General features: G+C 41.0%; 1 protein-coding gene across 2 annotated transcripts in view; it reads left to right on the top strand.

The window, feature by feature from the left end:
- Positions 1–13355, top strand: part of gabrb3 (gamma-aminobutyric acid type A receptor subunit beta3) — a 60095-nt gene extending 46740 nt beyond the window's left edge. Inside the window, exons 8-10 of one of the 2 annotated variants that reach the window (XM_060867372.1) lie at positions 6218–6462; positions 7018–7071; positions 11542–13355. In XM_060867372.1, coding sequence (XP_060723355.1) covers positions 6218–6462; positions 7018–7071; positions 11542–11880 — 638 coding nt within the window. In that variant the 3' untranslated portion in view covers positions 11881–13355. Of the gene's footprint in view, positions 1–6217; positions 6463–7017; positions 7099–11541 lie in introns of both variants that reach the window. The other variant, XM_060867370.1, reaches the window with a different exon arrangement.
- Positions 13356–18188: the final 4833 nt, after the last annotated feature.

The following is an 18188-nucleotide window of genomic DNA, read 5'->3' as shown; positions in this document are numbered from 1 at the left end:
GAGCAACATTACACATGATAAAGGGGTCCAAAAAGGCAACAAACACTTACAATAAACACCAGTCATAATCTCTCTCTCTCATTCTCCCTCTCTCTCTCTCTCTCTCTCTCTCTCTCTCACACACACACACACACACACACACAAATTAATAAATGGAAATTAAACAAATACTTTTTTGTTTTGGGGGGTTGGAGATGTCACACTTGCCTGTTTTCAAAACTTGAGAGCCCTGAAAATGTCTCTTTTTTTTATAAGATCACATGCATTGGTTTTTCCCATAAAAAAGAACTGCCTTTTTATTTGATTACAGAATGTACTTTTGTTATAGCAGCTACAAGCAGCCTGGTATTTTTAGGGGAAAAGTAAACACAATTGTTAAAAGCGTCCAGTTAACTGTTGCTTGCTTACAGTAATTACACAAATAAGTCCAATTGTTTTTTGCTAATACCGGTTTCAATCATTATATGAACCAAAAAGTCATATGTGTGTTAAATAACACACTCAGTAAGTCCTACCATTGAAGCCATAAGTGACTAGCGATTAGCATGACAGAGTGATGGTGATGTAAGGCTTAAAAAGAAATTAAAGACGTACGTTAAATCTTTCCGACTCTCAAGTTTCCTAATCAGTGTTCATGTTTCAGTGCAGAAAGGAAACAGGAGCGAACCCCAAAGACACACCACTTACTCTCATTGTGGTGTTTTATCTGTTTTCCCACACTGCACTGCTGCATTCAATTAACTCACAGAAATGATTCCTAGGCTTGTTTTTAATCGGATTTGGGACAGAACAGGAATGTAAGTCTGCATCGCAGTTATTGTGCCTCTGAGAAGCTCATCAGCAGACTGAAGCTTGTTTACTTCATTAAGAGCCTGACACTGTTCGGTCTAATGGAATATAATATCATGTAATATACCAGTTAGTGTTAAGCAGCTGGAGCCAGAGACAGGGCAAGAACAGGATTATAAAGAGAACTGGAATGATTCAGTAACACTTTAGAGTCATGTTCATATGTCTACATGACAACTATATAAGCGCTTTGTTCCAGCTTCATTAACTAGATGATAATGTTGTTATTGTGCTGTTTATCTGGAAGTCTGTTCTCTCTCCATTCTGGTCTTCAGTGGCATTTTATTCTCTTTGTATTGGTCACTTAGTTATTTGATACGGATAAAAGTGCAGTATGAAGTTTTACTGAAGAACAACAAGCTAACACGGCTAACCCACTACAATGTGTGTTACTTCACACAGAGTAACCCACTGTAAGCCTTTATTTATCATCTGTGTGTGATTGTGTACAGGTCTGTGTGATTGTGTAGCGGTGTGTGTGATTGTGTACAGGTGTATGTGATTGTGTACAGGTGTAGAGGTGTGTGTGATTGTGTATAGGTGTGTGATTGTGTACAGGTGTGTGTGATTGTGTACAGGTCTGTGTGATTGTGTAGAGGTGTGGGTGATTGTGTAGCAGTGTGTGTGATTGTGTAGCGGTGTGTGTGATTGTGTAGAGGTGTGGGAGATTGTGTAGCGGTGTGTGTGATTGTGTAGCGGTGTGTGTGATTGTGTACAGGTGTGGGTGATTGTGTAGCGGTGTGTGTGATTGTGTAGCGGTGTGTGTGATTGTGTAGAGGTGTGTGTGATTGTATAGTGGTGTGTGTGATTGTGTAGCGGTGTGTGTGATTGTGTAGCGGTGTGTGTGATTGTGTAGAGGTGTGTGTGATTGTATAGTGGTGTGTGTGATTGTATAGTGGTGTGTGTGATTGTGTAGCGGTGTGTGTGATTGTGTAGCGGTGTGTGTGATTGTGTAGAGGTGTGTGTGATTGTATAGTGGTGTGTGTGATTGTGTAGCGGTGTGTGTGATTGTGTAGAGGTGTGTGTGATTGTATAGTGGTGTGTGTGATTGTGTAGCGGTGTGTGTGATTGTGTAGCGGTGTGTGTGATTGTGTAGCGGTGTGTGTGATTGTGTAGAGGTGTGTGTGATTGTATAGTGGTGTGTGTGATTGTGTAGCGGTGTGTGTGATTGTGTAGCGGTGTGTGTGATTGTATCCATGTGTGTTTGTCTATATATACAGTATACATTAATGCATTTATTTTGGTTTCTATAGTAACAGCCTTAAACAGATTTTTCAGCGGCACTTTGCTGTGGAACTGGAGGAATAAAATATCTTATCACACTGTTGTAAAATCTGAGACGCAGCACATCATTATGAGAAGACGTGGTCATGGCTCAGGTGAGAAGGGGTTTCAAACCGCACCATCCTCCACTTCTGGTGGTTCTGTTCTAAACACAAATCAGATATAAAGCATGTTTTACTGCACACACTGGTGTGATGAGCGTCTGATTCAGCGGCGGGTTTGACAGCATGATTGTGTAAGTGCTTTGAGTAAGCAGAGCCGGATTTTTGGCGTTTGCTCTCTGTGACAGAGCTCAATCTGTAGCAGCCATCCGCAGTGTCCAGATTCATGGTGGGCGGCAGAGCCGAGCTGTCAAACGAGAAGTATTTCATCGCAGCTCTTTTGGCTGAGTCTCTGAATAATCTCAGTATCAGCGTGTACTTTTCTGTCCATACAGCCTCATATGTACTTTTAGTCCAATTTCTGCGTGAGGCTTTTCATCACTTTTTTTTTTCCTTTGCAGCCCAAACGATGCTTTCTGCCATCCTACTCCCTGCTCCCTATCCAGCAGAAACTCTAAAGTGCATTATGATTGATATGATAGCTTTCAATTCCTAATCTACTGTGGTGCATTGTGGGAATTCATATTAAATATCGTATAAACACTACGGCAAGGGTTCTCAAACTTTTTACGACCACGTACCCCTTTAACTGTAAGAACTTCATGAACTCAGTATAGATTCGTTTTACAAGCTAATCAAAATGAAGCCACATTATGTAAATGTCTACAATAAATTCTCACAAATTTAGCGGTGCCTTGGAGGTTTTTATGAACATTTCACTCCTAGAACCCGCTTTAATATCCGTGGCTGTGCACTGCACTTTTAGACACGAAGATAAAATTAGAAAGAACTACGGAGTGGATTTGACTCAGGAGTGTCTGGTCGAGCCGGAGCCACACCTGATTCCACATTTTTAATGGGTTGATCGTGACTTTCTCTTGTCTCAGGTACCAGAAAAGTGCTGATTTTGGAAAGCGTTTTTTTTTTTTGGCCACTGAACTAACTAATGAACTGTAATGAATCCATAAAGAATCATTTTGGATACAAACTCCAGACACAGGACAGATCAGAGTTTATGTGGTATATGTGCCAAGGGATCCAGACCATCATGGATTACAAGGTTCCACAGACACACTCATCTTCTTCAATGGACAGTTCAAAGCACTGAACACAAGGACAGAAAGGACATCCACCCATCCACAGAGTAGAGTTCCAAAAGACCAGGAACTCTACTTGTCCCAAGCGCAACCCTTACAAAGCTTTGCCATCCAGCAACATACATGAGTGAGCGTTCAGAGACTTTTCAGATCACTGGTCCTGAGATATACCTACAATATCGGAGCCAGCTAGTCGTCTATTGTTCTTCAAGCCTATCACCATCATGCCTCACCGACTGCAGTTCCATAGCATCATGAACTACACCAGAATCAGACTCTACACCACAGTGGAATCGCTTAAGTTTGAGTTCCATCCCAACAACTCCATTGAGGACCAGATCTCACCTGGCCAGATCTCACCATCTCAACAAGAAGAACACCTTCCTCAGTATGCTGTTCATAACATTTAGCAGCTGAATGTTAGAGGTTGAAAACTGAAGGTTTCAGAAAAACTTTCTGTATATTAAAATGACACAGGAGACCACAGTCAGGTCAGGATGGCAGCAGGATGTTCAACAGCGTTGTCAGATCCAGTTCAAACCACATCATCGACACCATCGCAGTGGAAGGCCTCATCTCAACACTGACGGCAATGGAGCATTAGAAATGTACAACGCAGTTGGACTGGCTCGTGGTCTGGTGTCTCTGAATGTTACCAAAACAAAAGGGATGAATTGTGAACTTCAGGAAGTTCTGCTCTTGGCATGAACATCTCCTTGTTGTTCACATTGCAGAGGACTGCACTTGGGCAATCAACACCAGCTCCCTCCCAAGAAATCCCAGCAGCACCTCCATTTTCTCTGGCATCTGAAATCAACCGTCCTCCCACATGTCCTGACCATGCTTGACAAAGGAAGCATGAAGATCTTCCTGACTAGCTGCTTCCATCAGATGATAATTAAGGCTTCTACTTGGACTCTGACAATCCTGTCGGATGTTTAATTATGCACTTGTTGCTTTGTACTTCTACATGTGTAATGACAATAAAGTTGAATCTAATCTAATATGCAGTTATGTTTAATATGCAGCACTTGGTACATTGTTCCAGACACAGTTCTTGAAGGGTTCTTCAAGGGTTCATTGGATAATGAAGGTTTTGTAGCCTTCAAAATCTGTTGTACTTGAAATCCTTTTTAAGAGGAAAATACTTTGATGTCAGTTTCTAGAACCTTTAAGGGACACCAGAGTGGGCAACTGGAATAGCCTTAAAGGGCTCTAAAGGTTTTCATGTTTTATACAGAACTCTGTAGCAAAGCCAAAAAACAGACCACTTTTATTTGGAAGGTGAACCACACGGTGAGGCAGATGGGGGGAGCAAGGCACACGGTGAGGCAGATGGTGGGAGCAAGGCACACGGCGAGGCAGATGGGGGAGCAAGGCACATGGTGAAGCAGATGGGGGGAGCAAGGCACACGGTGAAGCAGATGGGGGGAGCAAGGCACACGGTGAGGCAGATGGGGGAGCAAGGCACACGGTGAGGCAGATGGGAGGAGCAAGGCACACGGCGAGGCAGATGGGGGAGCAAGGACACGGCGAGGCAGATGGGGGGAGCAAGGCACAAGGCGAGGCAGATGGGGGGCAAGGCACACGGTGAGGCAGATGGGGGAGCAAGGCACACGGCGAGGCAGATGGGGGAGCAAGGCACACGGCGAGGCAGATGGGGAACAAGGCACAAGGCGAGGCAGATGGGGGAGCAAGGCACAAGGCGAGGCAGATGGGGGAGCAAGGCACAAGGCGAGGCAGATGGGGGAGCAAGGCACAAGGCGAGGCAGATGGGGGAGCAAGGCACAAGGCGAGGCAGATGGGGGAGCAAGGCACACGGTGAGGCAGATGGGGGGAGCAAGGCACAAGGCGAGGCAGATGGGGGGAGCAAGGCACACGGCGAGGCAGATGGGGGGAGCAAGGCACACGGCGGCGCAGCCAGAGAGGGCCGAGCGATATCCACAGCCGAGCCGAAGGGCCGAGCACAACTCCCAACACAATGCGGCCAGACCACGTCTCAAAGACCAGAATGGGAGGGAGGGAGGGAGGGTGTCAAAGTCCTTCGCCACAGGCCTGCAAGGACAGGACAGCTGAAATAAACAGGTTTTAATAAAGTAAATACACAGAACAGGAACACAGTCCAAACTAGACAGGACAAAGGACGAGGAAGAACAACATGCACTGACGATGATTCTGCGCTGCCATCGGCAACGCAGCACGGTTAAATGGACATGACAATTACACATAGGGAACAGGTGTGCAGAGAAGGGGAGGAGTCAACAAGGGCGGGGCAGACATGTGACACAGAACATAAACAGAGGCACATGGTCAAAAGTCCTGACAACAATGAAACCTTGAAGAACTCTTGTTTTCTAAAAGTGTAAGTTTGTGGGACAAATATTTATATTGCCGATTCTTTACTAATTAATGCTTAGAACCTGTCAATCATTTAACAACTTGATATCTTGGAACAATTTGAAATTCTTAGGAAAAATTGTAAGGATAATAAAAAGCTCTTGGTCTCCAACAGTGTTCTTCTCTAAACAAGTTTTGATGCTTCCATTTTTTTTCTTATTGAGGGAACCATTAAAGGTTCAGTGTAAGTGTTCAACAAATTGTTCCCAGAAAACCTTTTCATTTTTATAGCTTGATTTAAACGTATTAACCTGGTGAGTGTGTGGTGAAAAGGTTCAATTACTTTCTGTTTAAGATCTAGAACCTGTCAGGTGTTTAGAGTTCAGCTCTTGGTTCTCTTGGTTCTTGCTGTAAAAGTTGCTGTATTTATGAGATTGAAATGAAACGATGAAACGACGTTCTACAGAGCAGTGAGCAGTTCCAGCCTTTTGCCTCATCATGAGGAACCCATGTTTGAAGCCTTCATGTTATAACTCCATTCTTCCGCAGGTATCACGACTGTTCTCACCATGACCACCATCAACACCCACCTTCGAGAAACGCTGCCAAAGATCCCGTACGTCAAAGCCATAGACATGTACCTGATGGGCTGCTTCGTCTTCGTCTTCTTAGCCCTGCTGGAATACGCCTTCGTCAATTATATCTTCTTCGGACGAGGCCCTCAGATGCAGAAGAAAATGGCAGAGAAGGCAGAGAAAGCCAACAACGACCGCATCAAATACGACGGAAACAAGGTGACGTTTCTTTCTGCTACTTCCGGCCGTATACAAACACCGGCATCCTCACTTTACTACCCGGATCCCGGAAGGCATGTAGTGCAGCTGTAATTTAAGAAAGGCTGATCATTGTTGATGAGAAGATGATGAACTTGAGGCAAAAACAGATTAGAAACAGACAGATAGATAGAGTTACACCACATGGCAGTGAGATTGCAAGACCAAAGCTCTTAGTGTTGAAATCTAACTGACTGATTGAGTTAGTGTACTTTTATTATACACTCGATGGCAGGACAGACGGATAGATTCTGAAGAAATTAGCTAATAAAATCATCACACCTTCCTGATGTGCATTAATCTGATACTTCTGCATCTTCATTCCTAAGAAATATTTTACGAAATGTTTTCCATTTTCCCTGAAAACAAACGCACGACGTTACGACTTACTCAGCATTATATACTGTAAAGAGTTTTTAAAAACCCAAGATGGCCGCCATTTGGTCATAGTTTTATCGCCTTCTTTAACCTGTGGCTGTGAAAGATGAAACTGATCTTCTGTTCTTCTGTTTTCAGTCTGTTCAGGAGGGAGGGAACTGCAAGGTGTCTGGAGTTAAACAGTCTAATCAGGTACAAGGCCACCATCACTCACGAGGGGTGAGTGTGTGTGTGTATGTGTGTGTGTGTGTGTGGGTGTGGTTGGGAGTGTATGTGTGTTTGTGCTTGTGTGAGTGTGTTTGTAGGTGTGTAGGTGTATGTGTGAGTGTTTGTGTGTGTGTGTTTGTGTCTGTGTATGAGTGTCTGTCTGTGTGTGTGTGTAGGTGTGAGTGTGTGTGTGAGTGTTTGTGTCTGTGTGTGTAGGTGTGAGTGTGTGTGAGTGTTTGTGCATGTGTGTGTGTGTATGTGTGTGTTTGTGTCTGTGTATGAGTGTATGTGTGAGTGTTTGTGTGTGTGTGTGTGTGTGTGTAGGTGTGAGTGTGTGTGTGAGTGTTTGTGTCTGTGTGTGTGTAGGTGTGAGTGTGTGTGAGTGTTTGTGTCTGTATGTGTGTGTGTGTGTGTGTGTGTAGGTGTGAGTGTGTGTGTCTGTATGTGTGTGTGTAGGTGTGAGTGTGAGTGTTTGTGTCTGTATGTGTGTGTGTCTGTGTGTATGTGAGTGTGTCTGTAAATGTGTGTGTGTATGTGTGTATGTGAGTGTGTCTGTAAATGTGTGTGTGTGTGTATGTGAGTGTGTCTGTAAATGTGTGTGTGTATGTGAGTGTTTGTATGTTTGTGCATGTGTTTTTATGTTTGTGTGTGTGTGTGTGCATGTGTGTGTTTGTGTCTGTGTATGAGTGTATGTGTGAGTGTTTGTGTCTGTGTGTGTGTGCAGGTGTGAGTGTGTGTGTGAGTGTTTGTGTCTGTGTGTGTAGGTGTGAGTGTGTGTGAGTGTTTGTGTCTGTGTGTGTAGGTGTGAGTGTGTGTGTGAGTGTTTGTGTCTGTATGTGTGTGTGTGTGTATGTGAGTGTTTGTGTCTGTGTGTGTGTGTGTGCATGTATGTGTGTTTGTGTCTGTGTATGAGTGTATGTGTGAGTGTTTGTGTCTGTGTGTGTGTGTGTGTGTGTGTGTGTGTGTGTAGGTGTGAGTGTGTGTGTGAGTGTTTGTGTCTGTGTGTGTAGGTGTGAGTGTGTGTGAGTGTTTGTGTCTGTGTGTGTAGGTGTGAGTGTGTGTGTGAGTGTTTGTGTCTGTGTGTGTGTGTGTGTGTGTATGTGAGTGTTTGTGTCTGTAAATGTGTGTGTGCATGTGTGTGTGTATGTGTGTGTTTGTGTCTGTGTATGAGTGTATGTGTGAGTGTTTGTGTCTGTGTGTGTGTAGGTGTGAGTGTGTGTGAGTGTTTGTGTCTGTATGTGTGTGTGTGTGTGTATGTGAGTGTTTGTGTCTGTAACTGTGTGTGTGTAGGTGTGAGTGTGTGTGAGTGTTTATGTGTGTGTGTATGTGAGTGTTTGTATGTTTGTGCGTGTGTTTTTATGTTTGTGTGTGTGTGTGTGCATGTGTGTGTGTCTGTGTATGAGTGTATGTGTGAGTGTTTGTGTCTGTGTGTGTGTGTGTGTAGGTGTGAGTGTTTGTGTCTGTGTGTGTGTAGGTGTGAGTGTGTGTGTGAGTGTTTGTGTCTGTATGTGTGTGTGTATGTGAGTCTTTGTGTCTGTAAATGTGTGTGTGTGCATGTGTGTGTGTGTGTGTATGAGTGTATGTGTGAGTGTTTGTGTCTGTATGTGTGTGTGTACAGTATGTGAGTGTTTGTGTCTGTGTGTGTGTGTGTAGGTGTGAGTGTGTGTGAGTGTTTGTGTCTGTATGTGTGTGTGTACAGTATGTGAGTGTTTGTGTCTGTAAGTGTGTGTGTGTGTATGTGTGTGTGTGTGTGTGTAGTTAGTTTATCCTGCTACCTTTCTTTCCTCCCTTCTTCCTCCTCACTCACACGTTGTGTTGTGTGTTGTGTAGATGATCACACTTCAGCACTCCATCCCTCTGTTCACTCCTTCGTTCTCTCCTCTTTTCCTTCAGGTTCAGATCAGATTCAGATCAGTGCTAATGAGTTCCCATGATCCTGTTTCACATCATTACTGTGATGTCTGATCTGTAATTATATTCGGATTCTTTCCAAAAGAGATTTGAGGGTAAAAAGAAGTAAACAACAGATTTCACACTCAGCACGTCCTTTTGGGAAAAACACAACAATGTCGATTATATTCAGTCAAATACACAGACTTGCTTGGAAAAAATGTGTTATTTGTTTTTTTATTCGCTCAATAAACTCAGCTTATGTAACAGAGCTGTAACACAAAGTAATTAAAACAGTACAGAATTACTGTCAAATAAACACAATAAACAATTACACACAAATATTGAATGAAAACTTTAGTGTTCTTAATAAGCTGCTGTAATATTTCAGTTTTCTTTACACTCGTTAATTTAAGTTAATATTTCTCAAATGATTTCAAAGTGATCTCTGGAAAATTGTCCGTAGTGTGTGATTGCGTGAGTGAATGAGAGTGTGTGTGTGTGTGCCCTGTGATGGGTTGGCACTCCGTCCAGGGTGTATCCTGCCTTGATGCCCGATGACGCCTGAGATAGGCACAGGGTCCCCGTGACCCGAGGTAGTTCAGATAAGCGGTAGAAGATGAATGAATAAATGAATGAGTGTTAATCTAAATGTGAAAAATATAAAACGTTTTACTATTTTTTTGTAGGGGAAGGTTTTGGTATTTTGGAAGGATATAATATTAATAATGAATAATATTAAAAATGTATTAACGATGTAAGAAAAAAACTTTAATTTTTAATATTACAGATATTAAATTACTCACTTTGCTACATCATACAGTTAAAAATATAAAACAAAATTTACTATTAAAAAACGACTATTAAAATTACTAAGAAAAAAAAAGCACTTAAAGGTGGGGTCTCCGTTGTTTAAAAGCCGATGTTGACATTTGAAATCACCAAAACAAACACGCCCCTAACCCAAATGGGTCCCACCCCTGTATCGATAGCTCCGCCCACACATACATACGTAACCCAGGCAACTAACAGAAAGAAATGTGTCTTTATCATAGCTGAAGGGAAGAACAATACGATTGTAGATAAACAAAGCAGTATTTTTGTATTATTATTATTATTATTATTATTATTATTATTATTATTTTAATGTATGCCTTAGTTTTGATACTTTATAAAAGTAATTTGAAAGTAATTTATATTTTTTGTTTTTGCATCTCAGAAAAGAGTTCATTTAAAACCCAGAATGTTTGGCACTTAAATGTACTTAATTCTTCTCAGTCAACTTTGTCATTGTTCACAGTACAGACAGAGAAACAATGAGTAATATCTAATGTTTATTTGTGATAGAAAATATTGTTGTATGCATTGCATTTAAATAATAAAAGTTCATTTCAGTCAGGACCACTTTGTCAAATGAGGATTTATTAGATGATTAGATGCGTACAGTTAGTGTTGGCATTATGGTTCTGTTCTGGGGGAAATCCACGTGTCCGTCCGTGTGCATGCGTGGACAGAGCGGGAAGAGCAGCGACTAGAAAATAGAATAGACCCCCTGTATAACAGCAGAACCATTAATCATGCATAATATTAAATATACTCACTTACATGTTTTGAAAAATAAATAAATTTTAAAAAATAAAGCTAAGCTGAGCTATCCTGAGCTAAACGCTGTTACTACACAAAACACGGTTGTAGCTGCGTCTCTACATTACTACGATAGAAAAGAGGTGTTATTTGTGTAGTAACAGTGTTTAGCTCAGGAGTTATTGACTCAGGAAACTCCAATCTGTGAATATGTGACCAACTTCCTGCTCCTTCAGTTCTTTCCAGCGCTGGAAAGCTGATCCTATATTAACACGTCCTACTTCTTACCTTATCGTAAGTCTTTCTTCTCTTTCTTTCTTTGTTTTTATCCTCCATGTCAATGTTAAAACCGCTTTCTGCTAATGTCACACATGCGCACTGAACACTCTCTCCGCCCATATTGACAAGACACGCCCCTTTCTGCTCATTGATTAAACGTTTGTTTTGTTTTTGTTTTGTGTCCCGACTCAGATTTCTGAAGCATTTCTCAAACAACGGGGACCCCACCTTTAAAGCTAAAGAAAAATGATAAAAATGTTTTAATTACAGATATTCGTTTACTTAATTTACTGTAATAATTCTGAATAAAATGCTCTACTTCCAGGTAGATGGAAGTCTCACACTGTTTGTATGTTTTTTGTCACAGGTGAGATTGATGTGTCCAAGGGGAAGAGATTTATGATGTCAGCGCACTTCACACTTTCGCTCGATGTAGCAGCGTTAATTCTTATAAAACTTCTGATCTGTACGAATGTGGGAATAAATAAATCATCTTCTAAAAACGCATTTAATTCACTTTCTAACTCCTAATGCGCTGATGTGCTGATATTAGGATTTGAACATTCAGCATTCTTATTTATAGAGACTTGTGTTTTGTTTGCAAAAAAGAAAAGAAAAAAGAAAAAGTCTTGATTCACAGCTTGATTGTAGATCATGGAGCGAGAGCGTCAGAGCCGCGCTGATTCTGCTCTTTCCTCGCAGGTGGACTCTCAGGGGAACATCCTGCTGACCACGCTGGAGATCCATAACGAGGTGGCCGGGAACGAGATCACCACCAGCGTCAGCGATGCACGAAACTCCAGCTCTGTGATGTTGGATAACTCAGGGATCCAGTACAGGAAGGCGAGCGCGCCGCGGCGGCACAGTGTGGAGAGGAGCGCGCACCCGAAAAAGGCTCGACTGCGCAGACGCTCCTCGCAGCTGAAAATCAAAATCCCAGATCTTACGGACGTCAACGCCATCGATCGATGGTCACGGATAATTTTCCCCGCCGTCTTTTCCCTTTTTAATCTCATCTATTGGCTTTACTACGTGAATTAAGCCACGTGGCTGCGCGTCCTTCAGCCTCTTTACACTTTTTTTCCATTTTACACTTAAAAGAACTTTTTTTTTCCAAGGATGTGATTTTTCAAGGATTTTTTCTACATGCGATCGTTTCCATTTCTCTGCAGCAGAGGAGGTGCTCGCCAACAGACAGCACCGTATTAAATAAACAAAACAGTGTCGTAAATAATTTACACGAACACACGATTTTATAAACACCGAAAATCCGAAGCCATGAGACTTCCGCATGACGTCATAACCACGCCCTTTTCTATCGGCTCCAATCGACCCACGTCCGTAAAAACATCGAAGCGAGAGGAGAAAACACAAAGGGTTCAATTTGTAAAATAAAAATAAGAAAATATGTTTCAAATATTCTAACAAATATAAGAAAACGAGCTCTGTATTAAACCCAAAGGTGAAATGCAATATGATGTGGATTTATGGGGTTTTTCCATCAGCAGTTGTGTTGACTTTGGATTAATATTTCAAATATTGTCATTACGAATGAATGATTTTGTGCTGTAGTATATCCACAGTGTGTTATTTTACATTATGTTATGTTCACGCATTTGGAAGACGATTTTTCACACCGTGTAAATTCTTCAGTATATATTTCACTTTCTTAATTATTCAAGTGCATAAATGAATAAATAATAAAAGAAAGAAATAATTGGGGAATGTTTCGATCAGGGCCCGTATATGCATCATCGCTATTATTTGTTCTATAGCCGACATCATTTCTTCTTATTAGTACATAACTAACACTTAGCATGTGTGTTTTTTAAGTACGACACCTTTTTAAATCAGTGTTTAAGTCTAATAACAAGAACGTAGGCCTTATGTAAAACTCAGAGCTGTCTTCGAATCCTCCTCCGTTAGTTTACCATTGAGCTAAATTCTAAACTAAAAGTTAGCTTTTTTTTGTGTGTGTGTGTGTGTGTGTGTGTGTGGGTGTGGTTTAGACAGCGCCATGTATAAATGGATCTTAATAAGCTAAATTGTCTCAGGGTGTTCATCCCAGATTCTCATCACCCATAATGAATATTTCTGATATATCAGTATTCTCTGTGCTGTGATTAATTTGTATTATATCCTCATGTATACTGAAGAACAATGGCATGTTATTGTTTATATCTACAGAACTATGTTGATTGTACTCCATCTTGCTTTTAGACGACCTCGCTTCAGGGACCGACGACCTTCGCTGTCTGACGAATCATGTCATTTATTCAGTACATTACATTTATCACGTTGGCATTAACAGGCGTAACGCTGTGGCACTTCTGCGCTTACGTTCTCTCACTAGTGGACTATTTTTCCTTTAAGCTTTTCTTTTCTTTCTATTAGATGGTGTAAATATGTGACAAATGATCCACTTTCACTTTTTATTTTAATTGATTTGAGGTTCAACCCTGTTTTCTGTTTTTCTGCAAATCACCACATCTCTATGAACAATATGTGTAGATCTGTGTGGGGGGAGGGGACGATAAGGGCACTGGTTTAAAAAAAAAATAAAAATTTACTCTTTCAAGTATGTTATTTTTTATTGCTCAGTATGTCGAGTTAAACGTAGGAATACTCAGAAATACTCAGAAATATTTTCATTGTTATTCTTTTCTAAGACACGCCCACATTTGCATATATAATCTATCAGACCCATCTACTCAATGCCACTCACAGTTCCTTATATGGACTCCAAGACACGCCCATATTCTCATAGTCGTACATCAAAGTATCCTCTTAGAGTCTCTGTAATTTCTATATATAGACTTAAAGACTATTAAAACCATTTTTTTAATATACGGAAGCAAAGGCTAGTCTCCAGTCGTATCTTCAGTATGAATGTGGCACTCTGATAAGACACTCTAAACCATCTGTCTTCCATATATGGACTTAAATACACTCAAAATCACTTTTTATTTCATATGTGGACTTTCAAACCCGATTACAAAAAAGTTGTGAATAAAAAAGAATGCAATAATTTACAAATCTCATAAACTTATATTTTATTCACAATAGATTATAGATAACATATCAAATGCTGAAAGTGAGACATTTTGAAATGTCCTGCCAAATATTGGCTCATTTTGGATTTTATGAGAGCTACACATTCCAAAAAAGCTGGGACAGGTAGCAATAAGAGGCCGGAAAAGTTACATGTACGTATGAGGATCAGCTGGAGGATCAATTTGTAAATTATTAGGTCAGTTGGCAACATGATTGGGTATAAAAAGAGCCTCTTAGGGTGACAGTGTCTCTCAAGTCAGGATGGACAGAGGATCACCGATTCCCCCGATGCTGCTGTGAAAAATAGTGGAGCAAAATCAGAAAGGAGTTTGTCAAGGATCATTTAACATGGACTGTGGCAACGTGGAAAACTGTTCTGTGGAAGGAACATGTTCACTCACAGAACCTCCAGCACAGAGGGAACATGTTCACTCACAGAACCTCCAGCACAGAGGGAACATGTTCACTCACAGAACCTCCAGCACAGAGGGAACATGTTCACTCACAGAACCTCCAGCACCAAAGGAACATGTTCACTCACAGAACCTCCAGCACCAAAGGAACATGTTCACTCACAGAACCTCCAGCACAGAGGGAACATGTTCACTCACAGAACCTCCAGCACCAAAGGAACATGTTCACTCACAGAACCTCCAGCACCAAAGGAACATGTTCACTCACAGAACCTCCAGCACAGAGGGAACATGTTCACTCACAGAACCTCCAGCACAGAGGGAACATGTTCACTCACAGAACCTCCAGCACAGAGGGAACACGTAATCACATTTTAGCTTTCAGCATCAACCATGTGTCAAACCTGCAGAGGAGGGTGTGAGGAGAAATAACACTGTGAGGCAGGTTAGCTGAAACACAATGACTACAGCTCCTTTCTTGACCTGTTCTTCAACTTGAGCACCATCAGTAATCTGTTCTGTTCTCAAAGCAGCTTGGTCTCAAAAAAACAAAAATCAGACTGAAATCATTTCGATCTACACACCTCTCTATTAAAATATTTACACTATCAGCAAAACAAATATCTTATAGGTTTTAACATTAGCATAACGTAACATTAGCTGTCTTTCTGTGTGTTACACTAATAAAAGAACAAATCAAACATGCTAGAAAACCTCCAGCTAACACTAACTAGTCATCTTGCTAGTCAACACTAGGCTTTATAAACTATTTAGCTTTCCACACTGTGTAGTGCTAATTAACTTTGTTTCAGCTCTAGTGAAAAACGTGTTAGTTATTGAGAAAGTTTCTAGCTAACAGTAACTACACAACTAGCTAGCTAGCTAATAATCGCAAATAACCCAGTAGAGTGTATTAACACTGTTACTAAATTTAAACATACAAGCTGGTTAGTAAGTATGTTGATTGCTAGCATCATTTAGCCTAACTAAGCTATGGTTAAGTATGGTTAAGTAATAAGTGTTAATTGTTTAAATAAGTGATGGATCTAGGTGGTTTTCTGGACAATTTTAAAGTTTAACATCACCACTGAAAAACTAAAAAAGTTGCTAGTTATCAAGCTCCAGCACTAGCATTAAACCTTATGGAGATTATTCTATCGTCTGTGCATATCATTGTTATTAGTAGTAGTAGTAAGAGTAGCAGTCGAAGTTTTATTATTATATTAAACTTTAAGTTTAACATTAAAGTTCAGTCAGAAATGGGCTAGATATAAAGAATTGTTTTTAGATAACACTAACATGCCAAGATCGAATGCAATAAGCTTAGTGGCTAAAACAGTTCATGGACTATACACATTATAGTAGTCTAGTGGTTAATGTGTTGGGCTACCAATAGGAAGGTTGTGAGTTTGATCCCAGGTCCACCAAGCTGCCAGTGTTGGGCCCCTGAGCAAGGCCCTTACCCTCAGTTGCTCAGTTTTACAAAAAATGAGATAACGTAAGTCGCTCTGATTAAGGGCGTCTGCCAAATGCTGTAAATGTAGATCTAGCCTTTATATTGGCATTATAACACCACTAGTAAAAAAAACTCATAAACATTCTAGTTATTAAGCAAGAGACTTGCTATTAACAAGCAGCAAGCTAGCTACATAACTAGCGAACAAAAGTTCATTAAAAAAAACTAAAGTTCATTTTGCAAAGAGTTTATAGTTTATATGCAGTATCTGAGAGAAGTGAGTACACCCCTCACTTTTTGGGGCGTGGGTGTATTAAATGTGGTGTTATCGCTCTGAGGATCTCTGAGGATCTGAAACACAGAGTTGTTTCTCGGCATAAAGATGGCGTAGGTTATAAGAAGTTTGCCAAGACCCTGAAACTGAGCTGCAGCACGGTGCCCAAGACCATACAGCGGTTTATCAGGACAGGTTCTACTCTGAACAGACCTCACCATGGTCCACCAAAGAGGTTGTGTGCACGTGGTCAGCGTCATATCCAGAGTTTTTGTTTGGGAAATAGACGTATAAATGCTGCCAGCATTGCTGCAGAGGTTGAAGGGGTGGGGGGGTCAGACTTTCAGTGCTCAGACCATATGCCGTACACTGCATCAAACTGGTCTGCATGGCTGTGTCTTCAAAGATGATGCACAAGAAAGTCTGCAAACAGTTTGCTGAAGACAAGCAAGCAGACTAAGGACATGGATTACTGGAACCATATCCTGTGGTCTGATGAGACCAAGATAAAGTTAATTGGTTCAGATGATGTCAAGCGTGTGTGGTGGCAACCAGGTGAGGAGTAGAAATACCAGTGTGTCTTGCCTACAGTCCAGCATGGTGGTGGGAGTGTCATGGTCTGGGGCTGCGTGAGTGCTGCCGGCACTGGGGAGCTACAGTTCATTGAGGGAACCATGAATGCCAACATGTACTGTGGCATACTGAGGCAGAGCATGATCCCTCCCTTTAGAGACAGTAGGGCAGTATTCCAACATGATAACGACCCCGAACTCACCTCTAAGATAATCACAACCAACCATCACAAGGTAAATGTGATGGACTGGCCAAGCATGTCTCTAAACCTAAACCTTATTGAGCATATGTGGAGGAGTGCAAGGTCTCTAACATCCTCCAGCTCTGTGATGTCATCATAGAGTAGTGAAAGAGGACTTCAGTGCCAACCTGTGATGCTCTGGTGAACTCCCTGCCCAAGAGGGTTAAGGCAATGCTGGAAAATAATGGTGGCCATAAAAAATATAGACACTTTGGGCCCAATTTGGACATTTTGACTTAGGGGTGTACTCACTTTTGTGTCCAGTGATTTAGACATTAATGGCTGTGTGTTTGAGTTATTTTAAGGGGACAGCAAATTTACACTGTTATACAAGCTCACACATTGGAGCACAGTGTCATTTCTTTAGTGTTGTCACATGAAAAGATATAATAAAGTATTTATTAAAATGTGAGGACTGTACTCACTCCTATCAGATACTATATGTAGGTAAAGCTGAGTAGATATGAAGAATCTCTCAAAACGTACACTATTAGTCAACTGCCCCAACATCTAGCTACCAAGAGAACCCATGTGATCCTCATGTTTCTTCTTCATGTCATCTCAGGGAGTTTTCTCCTCACCAATGTCACCACTGGCTTGTTCATTAACGAGCTCATTTACATTTGAGTTCTCAGGTGTTCTGTTTTGAAGTGTAAGTGCGGTCGTTTTAGCAAGATGCTAGTTTTTTCTCGATTGTTAGTTGCATTATCGAGCATACAGTGTCTGACTCTGCCACAAGTTTTACTTAATCTAGTGAAATTTTTTGGGATTAGTTGTAAATTTCAAGTCTTAAAGAAGCAGAGTTCATGTTAAATATTATGACTAAGCATTTTAAATTGAATGATCCAGTGATCTGGAAAAAGTGTTTATTTTTTAATTTATTTGGATAAAATATTAGGTGTTAGGATAGTTTAGAATATGTTGATTTTTTAAAGTACTTTTTTTGTTATCTTGAATCAGCCAAACATTTGGGATTAGAGCCACTGAATACGTCTATAAACGCTACAGTGCTTGGACCCCTGTGATCGCTGCTGTCTGATTTTAACGCCATAAATTTTATAAGCGTCTGTTCTTATGAAAAGAAAAAAAAACGAAGAAAGCTATATCTCAGACGGTTTAATCCTCATCAGAGTGCTTTGTGTGTCATTCAGATGAGTAACGTTCAGCTAAAAGGAAATGAAATCTTTGGTTTTTATGCAAAGCACAAATCCTTTCGGACGGCTTAATCGGTTTCACGCCTCAACAGAAATCTTATTATAGTCTGATTCTCAGACGCAACTCCCACATAAAACTTCTTTCTTTTTTGATCTTTTAGAATGGTGTAAAGTCTCCAGCTGT

This window comes from Tachysurus vachellii, chromosome 4 (assembly GCF_030014155.1).
Source record: "Tachysurus vachellii isolate PV-2020 chromosome 4, HZAU_Pvac_v1, whole genome shotgun sequence".
Taxonomy (NCBI): Eukaryota; Metazoa; Chordata; class Actinopteri; order Siluriformes; family Bagridae; genus Tachysurus; species Tachysurus vachellii.
This window is presented reverse-complemented; position numbering and strand designations above follow the sequence as displayed.